Here is a 16,373-nt window from a genome sequence, read left to right on the forward strand (position 1 = left end):
GACAGGCAAATGGTACTCGGAAAATGTTATGTTCACTAATAATTTTTACTTCCAACTTGTACTCTCACACACAAAATAGCTTATAGAGCCTCTCACATCATAAAATAAAATTTAGAAAGTAATTCTTATCCCCAATCCTAATAGCCCCCCACACTCCGATCCGACAGAGCATGTGGGGATGTAAATAACTGTGATTCAAAGGGTTAGTAGGCAGGTCAGGGCCAATTGTCGGTGGGCACAAGAAATCTGCCCACTTTGAACATAATTCCCACACTGCCGCCGCCGAGGTTCGTACATTGATCTCTTACCCCAAATACTACTCACTAAACCATTGAGCTAAACCCGTGCAGATATTTGGGAGTAATTCAATGGTACTCTACCCGACCTTTCAAAATCTTGGACTTTTTTGAAGAATTTGTATTGTTCAAATGGCTAGCTAGAAAGATCTCCTATCAAATCATATCATATCTTAGCTCTTATCCTCCCTCCCAAAATTCTCTCTTTGCTACGTGCACACATTTGATCATATTCCCCACACACCCACAACCAGCATCACTTTCTTAAGATATGGTGAATAACTATTTTCAACAAAAAGTATACATATACAATGACTTCTTCATTTGTCATTTTGTATTGTATATGCTTTTTTTTCTTTTGCAGTATGGAAATAACAAATCAAGTAAGAAACTGCACATCGCACTATTAAATAAGTGGGTAGAGCATGATTCTCGTATTAGGAAAGCATGAGTCCACTTCTTGCCAACATCCTTTCGGTTGATCAGCCCGTCACACGAGCCTTCATAGTGTGGTTTACCTCGATTTCCTATGTGATTTGCACACTATTAAACATAAGTGAGATTTACTCCTGCGCACACCCTTAGTAATGACTACGTGATTACATCGTCACAAAAAAACAAAAAAAAAAAAAAAAAAAAAAACACGAACGCCAAGTTTGGTGGAAGAGTTCATGTGCATTGTCATCTTGTCTTTGCAAAGTTTACAGATCGAAATTATGTGCAAATAAAGGTAAATATATATACACACCAGTGTTGCAAAAATCCTGCTTAGGCACCGATTAATCGGTGCTAGGCGCTGGCCAGCCGCCTAACGTATCACCTTAATCAGTGGTCTAGGTGGCTGGCTAGTTAGGTGGCCGACTAAGCCACCTAAGCACCGCCTAAGCGCTGCCTAGGCGCTAACCGCCTAGGCCTCTTAGGGACCGACTAGGTCGCCTAGTCGGCCGATTAGCTATTGTACTCTTGTTTTTAAATTGAGTTATTTAACTCAAAACGACATCGTTCTGAGCGAAATAACATTAAATTGTTCAAACTCTAATATTTTTAGGTTAATATTTAATATTTTAGTATTAACTATTAAAGTATTAAATAGTTTATAATTATCATGTCTTAAAAAATTAAATAAATTTTTAAAGAATAAAATTAAAAAAAAAAAAAATACACAGGCGCCTAGGCGCGCCGATTAATTGCCGCCTAGGCACCCCCGAACGCCCGAGGAGCACCTAACGATTTTTTCAACCATGATACACACACAATAACAATATTAGTAAAAACACACACAAAAATTTTCACAAGTAATAAATTGTGAATTGAACCAACGGTCCAAAAACGCCTAACGTACAAACCTTAAAAGATTCTTGTCCAAGCTATATATATAATAAGATTGTGTGTCTAGACAGGCATATATGGAGAAGCAAAGATAGTTAGAGAAATGGGTTTTAACCTAACCTCTATATAGAGGGATAAGGAGATAGGAAGCATATGAGATATAGATAGAGAGTAACAAGAAACCCAAAATGTTTCTTTTTCTGCATTTGCACCTGCACCTACATACAGTACTGCAACTCTTTCATTCATTATTCATATATATTGCGTGTAATGGAAGAGGAGAAGATGAAGATAGGTGCGGGAGCAAATGCAGATGAATATCACTTTGGATAAATTTCAGACTTCCACTTTAAATTAAATCACTGTTCATCTTCCTCAAAACTCACCAGACAACACATCCGGTACGTACAAGCTAAGGATGTCAGTAGTTTTGTCTTCATTTCTGTTTGTCTATGTGTTAGTAATTATTGTTTGATAAAATTAATGATGTTTTTTTTCCCTGTAAATTATACATAGCCACATACCAAGCTAGTTTGAAGTGTGGATGCATAAGCCTGCCTGCAGGTTGATTTTCAGGATTTACTTTCCATTCAGTCAATAAGTTACAACGGTTGGATTCATGGGTTTTGAACTCTACTATCATATTTAAATTTAATTACGTTGTTTGATTTATTATTTTTTGTCTATTGAAACGAGATTCAAATTATGAACTATGAATGAATAAAAAAAAAATCATTCTATTATGAAATTCTACTTTTATTTGTTGACATGAATAGTGGCAAAATCAAGATTCCAAGAAAGGAAGATGAGATTCCATTAAGATCAGGTCAATGCATGGTGGCAAATTAGGCTGTGCAACCGGTTGCACCATGCATGGTGCACACAGAATGGATTCATAATTTCTATACTATAGATCCATAATTTCTATACTATAGATTCATAATTATTGAATTCTATATTTACAATTACAAAACTCTATGTTCATAATTTTCAATGTTCATATTCCCAATTATTGAACTCTATATTCACAAATCACTGAACTATATGTTCATAATTTGATAACTATACAATATAGAAATTATGAATATATAGTATAGAAATTACGAATGTATAGTATAAAAATTATGAATTTATAGTATCGAAGTTATGAATCTATAGTATAGAAATTATGGATCTATAGTATAAAAATTATGAATCCAATTCCGTGTGTACCTTGTATGGTGCACACGGTTGCACAACATAACGCTCCGTCAATGGCACGTTAACGTTTTTAAGTTTTATTAACTCTATATATAAATCTTAAAAAATATTCAATCTAACTTTTTTTTTTTTTTACTTAAATGGTTAAATTGGATAAGAAAAAATATATTTTGTACTGAAAAATGAAAATTATATAATATTACTTTATACCACAAATTTATATATAAGTTTGTTTATTCTGTTTATTAAAAGAACCATAATTGTTGCCATAGTGGCTTGTGGGTTTTTTTTTTTTTTTTTTTTTTTTTTTTTTTTGCAAGTGGTTTTGTTTGTTTGTTTTTTTTTTTTTTTTGATTTTTTTTTTTTGGAAGTAGTATTTGAAAGCTACACATAATTAGAGAGAACATTTCTTTACACTAAATTTTTATTATAATATCACACAAACAAAAGTTATTTATTGTAGATTTAAAATACATACAACCTGGTGGTGTGATTGAGTAAAAAAGACTCATCCATCTTTTACCAAATGTCCAAATGTCAATGGATTGTTTTTTTTTTTTTTTTTTTTTTTTTTTTTTTTTTTAATTATATACACCTATAAAAATAGAATAAAAAAAAATGAAAGAATGAATTAATTTTAAATTATATAATATAAGTTAAGGGATTTAATTTGTCGAAACAAGTTTTACTTAGATAATACTCCGTACCAATTATGACTTTCTATTAAAAAAAAAAATACTATTTTTACATATGATAATTTACGGGAAAATAACACTTTTGGCCCTAAATTATTTTACTTATTGAAATTAGGTCCCTGTTAATTGATTTAAAAAGGTTTAATCCCTTAATTGTACATTATATATGTTACACTTTCAGTCTGTGGTCTTATATAATTATCAAACTCTGTTAGCAAATCTTTTTATGAGGTTATTATTTTTGTCATTAAAGAATCAATATCCATGGTTAAAGTTTTATTCTCTTCATGTGAACGCCATTTTTTTTTATAACCATGAATATTGCTTTTAATTAAATGATAAAAATAAAATCATATATTAATGGTATTTAACAATTATATAACACTAGGGACCAAAAGTGCAATATTATGAACAATTAAGGGGTTAAATTTGGTTAAATTAATTTATATTGACTAAATATTCAAAAATAAAATAATTCAAAACCCCAAAAGTGTGATTTTTCCATATTTTATCATGAGTAAATTTCAATTTTGATCATGTGACTAGCTATTGGGGTCTTGTTAATTGCAGCCTACGACTTTTAAAACTGTTAATTTAGTACCTTGACTATGCAATTTTCTATCACTTTTGGTCACTCCGGTCAAATTGCGGGCTAAATTTTGCCAAAAAAAAAAAAAAAAAAAAAAAAAAAAAAACTTAATTAACCAATCATTATTTAATCTGAGGGGTAAATTCGTCTTTTTCATACGAATTGTTACCATTTCAAATAAAAGATCACACATTCAAATTTCATACCAATTCAAGGGCCCACATATAATTTACGCAATAATTAATGTGTGGACCGTGGTCCACCCAATCGCTTCGCTTAATATTTTTTCTCACGCGACCCATTGCAACATATATTTTTATAACTCATAATGTATATTATATTCTAACACATAAAATACATTATTCTAACTAATAAAATTCAACAACGTCATTTTGGACCGTGAGTCCGTGATGCACACAACTGTAATAATTTGCCTAGTTTACGCATCATGCATATAACTGTAATAATTTGCCTAAACCGTGATGAGTCCGTGATCCACAAACAATATAGTTTAATCTATCAGCCTCAGAAATCGACACCATATATATAGTGTACGAAGTGGGCTTATAAGGAGTACATGATACAGTCATACAGACGGAGTACATGGCGATATAGTGGATACATCAGATTTAATTTTTTTTAAAAAAAAAATTATTCCATCGCCAAGCTAATGACAATACTACATAATCATTTTTATTTAATAAGTATATATATAATCAAACAAAATTACCGACAGCAGATCGATAGGTGTTTCCGGGCTGCCAACCGGCGGGAATGACGTTGTTGGCGACGAGAGTCTTGCCGGAGTCGTCGGTGAGTTTGAGGGAGAATGGTGCTTTTAGTCCAAAGGCGTCGTCAAGCTTCCACACTGCACCCCAAGACTCTTGCATGGGAAGCCATGAATCCGAGTCCAAAGCTTGCTTCAGCTCTGCGCTACTCACCACTCCTTCGCCTCCTTCGTATTCGATCAGAGTTGCAAAATAGTTGGGGTTGGAACCAGAATCCACGTGAAACGTCAGTGATACTCCTGGATACTTGCATTCAACTCTGAAAATATTGAGTGGTTAATCACGTCATTTTTAATATCATTTAAATATATTTATTGTTGGATGTCCAAAAATAGTCATATATGCTAGGACCAACATGAATGTTTTGAAGAAAAAAAAAAGACATAAATAAATCTAGGACCAAATAAGTAAAATGACAACACTTAGAACTGAATAATAAAAGATGTCCTTGTATTTAATGTCATTTAAATTGTTTTAGAGGTTTAAAAAAAATTAAAAATGAAATTATTGAAGTCTTTTTTTTTTAAACATGCTTATTTGGTACTAGTATTATTGTAGCATGACAAATTTTGGTCCTCTATCAGCAAAACAATTTAAATGTTGTTAAATACAAGGGCATTTCGGATTTTAATTATGAATTTTTTTTAAAAGATAAACATAAAAATTATAACGGGTCAACACAATTTGTATTAAAAAGATAGAAATGTCCTTGTATTTAATGGCATTTCAACGATTTTGTTAATGAAGGACAAAATATAGTCATGTCACAATAATATATACTAAAATCAAAAGATGATATTATGATAAAAAATGACTAAAATGGACTGTCATTTATAAATATAGGACAAAAGATGGAATTAAGTCTTCAATAAACTACCTTCTATATTGAATGTTAAGCACTCCGTCATCACGGAGCTGGTTGGCTTTGCCGGAAACTGCCATGGCACCAAAAGAAGTGCCACTCATATCAAAATGAGTTGATTCTGATACACATCCCGGACACTCATCGGTTATAACCACGGTCACCGGATTTCCCGAGCATGCTGCATTTTCAGTGCACTTTACCTGCAAAACCCAAAGAGAATGATATATATGATTAATACTTTCAATCAAATTAAATTCATGCAATCTCTCCAATTACTAGAATCTTAAAGAAACTCAGTAAATTATAATTAGGGTTAAAAAAAAAAAAAAGAATGAAGGAATTGGTTGACCTCATAACAAGCTCCACATCCTTTGCCAGATTTGAAAAGAGAAGGACCACCAGCTGTTACTAAGGAAGAGAATGGTGGCTGCTCTACACTACTTGTGTATCCACAAGCTCCGCCTATATTCACACAATGAAATTTGTTAGGATGAATCAGTGCTTCTCACTATACCAAAAGTTATCGCTAGTAGTGAAGGCGCAACTTTATTTCCTTATATCGTCACACATTTTCAAGAGCCGGACTTGGCCCTTTATCGACCTCCACCCAACAATTCTCTAATCACATAATGTTGGTCTTGGCTCTTATCAATCTTTGCCCAAAAATTCCCTCCCAACACCCGCTTGCCCGGCCTCCATGCATGCCCTGACTTTGCTACCACTTGTTAGGATTAAACACTTACCACTCCACCCAACAATCCCTTAGTCACATGGTGTTGATTTTCGCCCTTACCAGCCCCACCCAACAAAATTAATTTGGTTTTCGTGACATTCTTAACTAAACTGTAAACATAACATGGCATATATATTGAGAGATGGCCGGTATCTTAATTAATTTTTTTGGGAACCAGCAAACTAACACTGTCCATGCAATTTTACACACATACACACACATATATGTGTATGGGTGTGTACGCGGGCTATAGTTATTGGGTGTGTTTGGTAAATAGTTGTTAGCTGATTGGGTTAGTAAGTTTTACTAGTTAATAGCATTAGCTGATTGTTGAAAGATGTTTGGTAAATTAGCAGTTAGCTAATAGCTGATTACATACAAAATGACTTTCTCAAAAAACTGCTTTGAGCAACTTTTTAAATTTGAATGTTTTGGAGTAATAAACTGTTACAAAAATCTATTTAATCAAACACTCATATTGGTTGTTTAATCAAGTCAAACAACTAAAATTGACTAATAGACTAACTATTTTACCAAATAGCTAGGGTCATACTAGCAGCTTTTACGTACCATCACTTCCGGCACCATTGGAGTTTCCATACCATGTGGCGCCGGCAAGGGACCAGTCGGAATCCAATTGGGATTTGGAGACGTTGAGGTTCTTGGGGTTGAAGCAAGAGCAAGAAATGGCAAAAGTAGAAAAAAGAAGAAAATAGGTAATGAAATGAGGCATGCCTGATATCGATTAGTTTTACTTGCAAAACTACTAAATCACGTACTATATAATATAAATATATATGCCTGTGATTTGAATGAAGTTGGTCTTGATGGATGAAAATACATGCATGTAGTATGTGCTTTTTATAGAGCAATAATGAGGGCTATATTTGTCATTGCACAACAATTCTTTGAATTTTATCTTCTACAAAGGCCATGTGAGAATTTTTTGGCTTTAATTAAGTGAGTGTTTAATTTGGAGCAATCACACCTTAATTAATGCAGTTTATCACATGGGTGGCATCTTATTTTAATTTATCTAATTCAATAATAAAAGGGAAAATGACACTTTTTCTCCCTGTGTAATATGCTTATAGCACTTTTTCCCCTGAGTTATTCATGCATTCACATTTGCCCCCTCAATTATTAAAGAAGTGGCAGTATTTCCCCCTGATAATATTAAATGGACATTTTTACCCTTAAAACAAATATTTTATTTATTTCTCTTCTTCACCAAATTATTGCTTATACGTAGGGATGACCACGATTCGGTTCGAACTGAACAAAACTCTATAGCAATCAAATTAAAAAATTTCCGTTATGATTCATAACATAACCCAATATTTGGGTTTCCGTTTATTAAAATCATGAACTGGAAAAAAATGGATCCTGAACCGTGAACCGGAGGTTCAAATCGGAACAACTACTAGCAATAGCTTAAATTAGAATTATAATATTTGCAAATAGTGTATTTTTTTCCGCATTTATATTGACTCTCACATATAAGTATATATAATCGCGATTTGAGTTTTATTTTGAACCGTCGGTTCACGATTTTGGATCCAATTTGAACGATTGGTTCAAATTTTCATTTAAAATTTTATTTTTTTATTTTTAAAATATTCTAAATTTAACACTTAATGTATTTTATTTTTTCAAATCGTGGTTATAATTTGTTGGAGAAGAAAAATAAATGAAATATTTATTTTAAGGGTAAATATGTCCATTTAATATATCAGAGGGAAAAACTGCCACTTAAATAATTTAGGGGGAAAAAGTGCTATAAGTATATAACAAAGTGGGAAAAAGTGTCGTTTTCCCATAATAAAATAACTTGATCAAAATCTAAATGGTCGTAGCAATTAAGTATTTTTGAGTACTACGATCTATTGAAGCACAAAACGTGAATGTCCCAACTGAGTGCGAACATGTGATCTCTCATTTGGGAGTGTCACGAAAGTGTCATTGAACTATAAGCTACTTGGCAACAATTAAGTATTATTTGAACTAAACCCTAAAACTAAATTAGTGTATAAACCTGGGGGTATGGATGAGTGGAAGGGGCTCATCCATCCTTAATCATATCAAAGGTCAAGGTCCGATCCTTGACTTTGGATATGGAGCAGTTTTAAATCTCCAAATAAGTTGATTCAAAAGAGTTACCTATAATTCAGCCAGAAGATTAGTTACTGTATTCGATAGTGGAAACGGTGAGACACACCAAAAAATAGTGAGTATTCCTCAATCAACTTTCAACAGTACAGTAGAGAATGTTGCAAGTTAAAAAGAAAGATTTACTTGAATAAGTTGCCGCAAAATAAGGACATTAATTATGATATTAACTGGTTTGGCATGCATGTTAAATAATGAAAACTCTGTAGCCTGCCGCTTGTACTACTGTTACCCTTTCATTAGGATATTGACTGGTTCAGTGCTAAATTACGACAAGGCTTTGTCTTGTTTCTTAAAGGTTAAACCCCTGCAACGCGAAGGTCGTCTTTACTTTTCGATCTGCGGCCTCTAGGCCTTTGTCCCAATGAGTACAGTGCATCAGGTCCCAATTATATCGTGCACCAGGAGCGCACAATGCATTGTGCGTACTAACCAAAACGACATCGTCTTGTATTTTTTTTTTTTAGAAATTTCGCTTTTCGTTTTTATCGTTAACTTCTAAAAAAAAATTTCTATTTCGAATGTACAGAATTGTATAGTAAAATACACATAAATTCATAACATAATACACATAATCTAACATAATACATAATACACATAAACTCTTAACGTAATACACATAAACTCTTAACAGAATACACATAAACTCTTAACATAATACACATAAATTCTTAACATAATACAATAAACTCTTAATATAATACACATAAATTTTTAACATAATACACATAAAAAATGTTAACATAAAAAATGATGTTGTTTTGGGCAGGGCGCACAATGCATTGTGCGCCCTGGTGCACGATATAACGACTTCAGGATGACTAAAAACTCAATTAGTGATTTGAATTTTCAATAAGAATTAAACTCTTACTTTGTATTCTTTCCATCTCATTTTGTGTTGGTTTAATTTGACTAACGATGCTTATATGTAATTATTTTTAATTTAATTGTTTATGATACTAAGTTTAGTATTAGTATATAAAATTTATATATTTAGAAACTACATAAAAATATTCTTACACACAACAAATTAAATTTTAAAATAAGTATAAAAAATATTAAAGAAAATAAGTATAGAAGAAAGAGTTTGTTTAACCAATGAATAGTAAAAACCACATGTGAAATGAGATAGATTGAGTAGTTGTTAATCCCTTTGAGACTTAATTACCTCAATTTGACTTTTACATTGCACCATTGAACTATATATAACCTAGGGGCAGGTTTTGTCTTATTTCTTTGGTCGGAGAAAAATAGTTTTTTTTTTTTTTTTTTTTTGGAACGAAAAATGTTTTTTCAACATGCTATTTAATATATATTAGAATTTTTTTATGATAATCTTAATCCTTATGTAATAAGGAAATAGCTTTTTTTTTTTTTTTTTTTGAGAAAAGGGTCAAATAGACCCCTAAACATTACCCTAAAGGTCAATTAGCCCCCTAAACTTTATAAAAGGTCAATTAAACACTCAAACATGCTAAATTTGGTCAATGAAGCCCAAAAACTGGTAAATGACCTGTTTTTACCAGTCATTTTAATTCCGGCGACGAAATCCGGCCACCGGCGAATTTTTCCGGCGGCCGGCGAATTAATTTTCCGGCCGTCCGGTCGTCTTCCACCGGAGAAGACGACCGGACGGCCGCCTTCTCCAGCCTTCTCCAATGGAGAAGGCGGCAGGCGACCGTCTGCCGCCTTCTCCAGTGGAGAAGACGACCAGATCTGGTCGTCTTCTCCAATGGAGAAGACGTCCGTCTGGTCGTCTTCTCCATTGGAGAAGATGACCAGATCTGGTCATCTTCTCCAATGGAGAAGACGACCAGATCTGGTCGTCTTCTCCACTGGAGAAGGCGGCAGACGGCCGCCTGCCGCCTTCTCCATTGGAGAAGGCAGCCGTCCGGTCGTCTTCTCCGGTGGAAGACGACCGGACGGCCAGAAAATTAATTCGTCGGCCGCCGGAAAAATTCGCCGGTGGCCGGAATTCGTCACCGGTGGCCGGATTTCGTCGCCGGAATTAAAATGACCGGTAAAAACAGGTCATTTACCGATTTTTGGGCTTCATTGACCAAATTTAGCATGTTTGAGTGTTTAATTGACATTTTTTAAAGTTTAGGGGGCTAATTGACCTTTAGGGTAATGTTTAGGGGTCTATTTGACCCTTTTCTCTTTTTTTTTTTTTTTTTTTTTTTTTTTAAGTACTATTGACTTTGTTACAATGTAGTATCTGTTCATAACTATTTTCTTAACTTACTGAAGCACAAATAAGGGTCAATACCGCCACTACTGGAAATTATGAAATTTCCGACCACCTGAAAATGATCTTAAATCAAGTCGAAAGTCTTATTCCGACCACTTTTGGTATACGGAAAAACCTTTGTTGCTATTTCCGACCACTTTTTACTTTCGACTTGATATAAGATCACTTTTAGGTGGTCGAAAATTTCATAATTTCCAGTAGTGCGCCCAACTTTTAGGCCTAGAGTTTCCAAGGGGGTGCTTTAGTCTTTAAATTCCTTTGAAGTTATGCTTTTAGTCCTTGGGCCAGGAATCATGCATGGTTTTATGCTAGAGATAAGGTAATATGTTAAATACTTGAAATGTGATAATAAGAAAGTAAATCTTTGGTTAAAATATGTTGATTGTACAATTTTGATTTATATTTGGGTTAAAATTAAAGCACCACTTTGAAAAATAATTCATAGCTAGACACAATTGATGTGACTTAAGGATCAGATTGAATTAAGGGGGGTGTATTCAATCATGACTTTAATAGAATTTTAAAGACTTTTATGAATTTTAAAAGTTTGGAAGTATTCAATTCAAACTTTTAGAGAGTCTTTAAAAGTCAAGCAGTATTCAATCAAGATTTTTAAAGAGTCTTTAAAAATCGTGTGGTATTCGATTAAGACTTATAGAGAGTCTTTAAAAGTCATGTGGTATTCAACAAGTTAAAAACTTTTGTAGACTTTTTAATTTTAGGACTTTTGTAGGCTTTTCCTGCTCAAATATCAATAGTCGAAATCCAACCATCAACCCCAAGATTTCAAAATTTTCTTTCTAACAACTTTGAATGTTTTCTCTCTCTCTCTCTATTTAAACTCTATTCTTTCCCCTATTTAAACTTTATAAACCTATCTAAATTTAATAAAATTATTTTTTTCTTATATTATTGCTTTTTTTTTTTGAAAGCTGCTGGGCTCTATTACATTGTAGTATCTATTCATATACTTTCTCAACCTACTGAAACACAAAGAACCAATAACGCCTCCACTGAGGCTTGAACTCATAATCTTCCAAATGGAAGTCCAACCCGGATACCATTAGACCACATTGCTTGTTTATATTGATTTTTATTATTTTCTATGAATTTTTTATCCCTAACTTTCTCTAATTCTCCCTAAATACATGAACAAAGTAAATTTTTCATCGTCAAATTTTAGTATATGTGTCATAATATTCACATAAATACTTATATATTTTGATTTTTATTCTTTTTATGTTTATATTCGTAATATATATTTTTCCATTTTTTTAACAGCAGGTTACTACGAATAGCGAAATATTGTTCGCAACAACAATTTGGAGTTGCAAAAGTAGCACTTTGTTGTTGTCTCAAATTGCTATTGCAAATAATAATTCTTTGTGTGATGTCTAGCAATATATCAAGTATAATTTTTTATATATATTATTAATATTAGATTTTTTTTTATTTTATGCAACTTGTAGTTATATTTTTAAATATTTTATTTGTTCAATTCTTTTATTATAAATTTTATTTTTCAATATTGTTATGAATTTAATTTCTAATGAAATAGTTTTTTTTTTGTTGATGTTTATTAATAATACTAGTTTTTTTACGCGCATTGCACGATTGGGATAATGCCCAATGCTTTTTTGTTAAATAAGTACTTTAAAGTATATTAAGACAGGATTATATTGAAATTGTTCATGCATAGATAATTGAAGGTTGAATTTGCGTATTTAAATAGGTAATTCTTCTCCCAAAGGTTGAGTCCCCAACCCCAAGGGCCCCCCACACTCCGACCCGACAGAGCATTGTGGGAAGTTGTAAATCACGGTGACTCAATGGTTCAGTAGACAGGGCCAAATGCTGATACGCACAAGAAATCTGCCCACTTTGGACATAATTCCTGCACTGCCGTCGCCGAGGTTCAAATCTTGGTCTCTTCTCCCAAATACTACCCACTAAACCATTGAGCTAAGCCCGTGCGAGTTAAATAGGTAATTCTATGTTTACAAATGCAAGATAATATAGTCAAGATTGATTATAATTGTCAATAAAATAATTGTATAGGTATAGTTGAAACCAAATACGGGACATAAGGGAGAACAAATAAAAATTAGAGCATAAAATATTAAATATATACTAATATTGTTTGAGGAGATTCCGACATTAGGATTTGTGGTTAAGTTCTATTAAGACTTTAATATTAGAATTAGATTAATGGTGTAGTTATAATTCTATATTAGACTTTAATATTAGAATTAGACTAACGGTGAATTAACGAAAAAGTTAAATGGATAATCGTATAATTAAGGATAAATTAGAAAATCTTAAAAGAAAAAAATTAAAACCTGAACAATATGAACCATTCATTTGATTTAATAATTTGGCGGTCATTTTTTCTACCCAATGTTAATAATTAAATAAATTCGCTGGTCAAATCCGCTAACGCTAACCGCTAACTGCTGATTATCAAACAAGGACATTGCGAGGTAGTTCTCACTTCAATTTGTTGTGTGATTTGAATACTCTCTTTGTCACAAAATCTCTCAAAGTAGTTAATATGGTTGGCTTTATTAATTATATTTTTTTAATTTTTCATGGTATTAATAAAATACTTGATAAATAAATATATAGCATTATTTTGTATTATAACTTTGATATTTAATTAGAAAAATAGTGAAAAAAAAAATAATAGATAATGTAGTGAATATAATCAATTGATGAATTTGAATGTAAAAATTTTTACATTTGAGAAAAATTAAGACAATATAACTAATGAAAATATTTCTTTTAATTAATTTATTGATAATTAATAATTTTTTTTTCACTGAATAAAGACATTGTAAGGACAATGTAGCGAATATAATCAATTAATAAATTTGAATATAAAGAATTTTTATATTGAAGAAAAATAAAAACAATATAACTAATAAAATTATTTCTCTTATTTAATTTATTGATAATGAATAACTTTTTTTTTTTTTTGAATAAAGGCATTGTGGACACATAATTCTAAATTAAAGAAATGCATATGTATTATTTTTTGTTGTAACTACTAAATTATTATTTATATAATTTAATAAGAGTAAAATAAAGTACTAATTATGCCAACTTTGATTGGGATGAGGTTCGAACCTAAGACTTTTTTTTTTTTTTTTTATTGAAATCAATGAGTAAGTTAACAGTGAACTAACGGTAATTCTTAAAATTTTAACGGAATTAGTAACGGTGTGTGGGTATTTTAGGAAATTTTAGTGTGAAATTTAAATCTGATCAATCTTTTAATCAATCTGAGCCATTCATTTGATTAAAATCTGTGACCGCCATTTTTTCTACCCATTACAGGCCTAACTCTCTTGGGCTCTTATTAGTATATATATATATATATATATATATATATATATATATATATATATATATATATATATATATATAATTAGCATATAAATCTCAGCATACTATGGATAAAAATAATAATGTTGATGTGTGTGTAAAAAACTATATAATAAGAAGAATTTTATGATATATTATAAATGTTCCTTGAATAACTAAACAAGAAAAATTCAAAAAATGACTTCCGAAAGTCATTTTCTAGATTTCCAAACATACCCTTGATTAACTTTTGATTTTTTTTTTAAGGACATTTCATATGTAGAAGGGTTGAAGTTCAACTTTCTAAGCACTACTCAGTTCTGCGATAAAGGGTATAAGGTGGAATTCTCCAAGGACAATTGTTGTGTAATCAGTGAGGAGAATGGAGAAAATGTTCTTTCCGTAAGGAGAAGAAAGAATATGTATGTAGTAGATTGAGATTCGGCCAGACCGAATGTTTGCCTGGTAGCTAAAGGTAACTCAGACTTAAGTTGGGAATGGCACAATAAGCTCAACCATCTCAACTTCAAAGCAATCAATAAGGTAGCTAGGGGAGGTTTAGTAGAGGGACTACATACCAAACGTGACTTACAACAAAGATAGGGTTTGTGAAACTTGTCAAAAGGGAAACAAATCAAATCTTTGTTTAAGTCAAAATGATGTGATACAAACTCTAGACCTTTGAGTCTACTTCACATGGATTTATTTGGGCTAGTTGACCCAGTAAGCTTAACTGGTCGTAAGTATACTCTAGTGGTAGTAGATGACTACACTAGATATATGTGGACAATCTTCTTAATGAAGAGGAATGCGACTGAGAAGTTGCTACCCGAGCTGTTGAAGCAATTGCAGAACGAGAAGAGTTCCAACAATGAGAAGATAAGGTAAGATCAGGGTACGGAGTTTGTAAATCAAGTCATCCAAGGTTTTTGTGGACAATTCGATATTCTCCATCAATTTTCAGCCACTAGGACACCAAAACAAAATGGTGTAGTTGAGAGGAGAAACCTGACTCTCAAAGAAGCCGTAAGGTCAATGATAGCACTTTTCGGCTTACCTAAAAAGTTTTGGGCTGAAGCTGTTAACACAACGTGTTTCACCCAAAATTGTTCCATAGTCAACAAGGTTCATTGGAAGACTCCCTACGAGCTATGGAAGGGTAAGTCTTCTTACTTTTAAGGGAAAGTTATATACTGTACTTTTGAAGAAAAAAATATAATATGAAATATATATAAGCGCAGCACACAGTGATGTTGAAACTAACGTTGTAACACAAATGATCTGTAACGCAGTTCGGGCAAACAACCCTAATCTGCGAGGCACTTCTCAATTTGAGAACTTGCCTAAATCCACTAAAAGCTCAATATTTAAAGTACACTGTTTGGAACCTGAGTTTACACAATAGAATGATCTTTCCTATCAAACTATTGAAACCTAAACACATGTACTACTTTCTAGGGGAATTTAGTATCCTATTCTCAAAGACTCTCGTACCTCACAAGATTAATGTTGAATGCTTGACTTCTACAAGAAAGGACAACCCCTATTTATAGTAGCTACTCCTAACAAATTCGTGAATAATAAAGCTATTCCTAATTAGACTAGAACTAGGAAAAACTCCAATAACAATTTCCTTTAGAACTAGTACTCTTCAATAACTACTCCTCTTAGGCTTGGTATTCCTTTATAGAGCTGGAATTCTTTTTGCACATAACTTTGACAAAACACTTTGAGTCAACAATCTCCCCCTTTGTCAAATTTTTGGCAAAAACCTTGATCTCATAGTGGCTTGATTTATGATTTTTCTCCCCCTTAATTGATTCCACGTATCTCTCTTATTTAATTAGTGCTGTCTTGAGTCTTTATTTGTGACTTCATCATTCTTTTCTTGTTTTCTTGACAGTTACAAAAATAATTTATTTTTTTTCGATCATTCTCTGATCAGCCCTAAGGCGGTCCAAAGGTGGACGCTCTCTCGCAAAAACGCCCAACCCACTCCTTCGATTTCACTAGTTCTTCCCATTCCGCACTTGAGATTGTCACAATCGGAGAGTTTTCCTTCAATCTGACAGTCTCACCAGTCGTGATAGCAGAT

General features: G+C 32.3%; 1 protein-coding gene and 1 long non-coding RNA gene across 2 annotated transcripts in view; both read right to left on the reverse strand.

Annotated features, from left to right (window-relative positions):
• LOC109193296 overlaps window positions 1-1,133 on the reverse strand; it is a 16,880-nt gene extending 15,747 nt beyond the window's left edge. The window contains exon 1 of the long non-coding RNA XR_002056250.1: window positions 1,041-1,133. This is a non-coding gene — a long non-coding RNA (uncharacterized LOC109193296). The remainder of the gene's footprint in view (window positions 1-1,040) is intronic.
• Window positions 1,134-4,606: 3,473 nt separating this feature from the next.
• On the reverse strand, window positions 4,607-7,287 carry LOC109193320 (putative expansin-B2). The gene is made up of 4 exons (XM_019344183.1): window positions 7,066-7,287; window positions 6,112-6,224; window positions 5,775-5,962; window positions 4,607-5,156 (listed from the first exon to the last, which is right to left on the reverse strand). Exons 1-4 carry the CDS (start codon window positions 7,226-7,228, stop codon window positions 4,826-4,828), a joined length of 795 nt encoding a protein of 264 aa, XP_019199728.1. The 5' UTR covers window positions 7,229-7,287; the 3' UTR covers window positions 4,607-4,825.
• Window positions 7,288-16,373: the final 9,086 nt, after the last annotated feature.

The sequence above is a fragment of the Ipomoea nil genome, unplaced genomic scaffold (assembly GCF_001879475.1).
Source record: "Ipomoea nil cultivar Tokyo-kokei standard unplaced genomic scaffold, Asagao_1.1 scaffold1868, whole genome shotgun sequence".
NCBI lineage: Eukaryota > Viridiplantae > Streptophyta > Magnoliopsida > Solanales > Convolvulaceae > Ipomoea > Ipomoea nil.

Coding starts and splice junctions, on each gene's coding strand:
- LOC109193320 (XM_019344183.1), bottom strand. CDS start 7,228: ATGCCTCATTTCATTACCTATTTTCTTCTTTTTTCTACTTTTGCCATT. Junction 5,963..6,111: donor GATGTGGAGCTTGTTATGAG/GTCAACCAATTC, acceptor TGGGTTTTGCAG/GTAAAGTGCACTGAAAATGC. Junction 5,157..5,774: donor CTTAACATTCAATATAGAAG/GTAGTTTATTGA, acceptor CAATATTTTCAG/AGTTGAATGCAAGTATCCAG.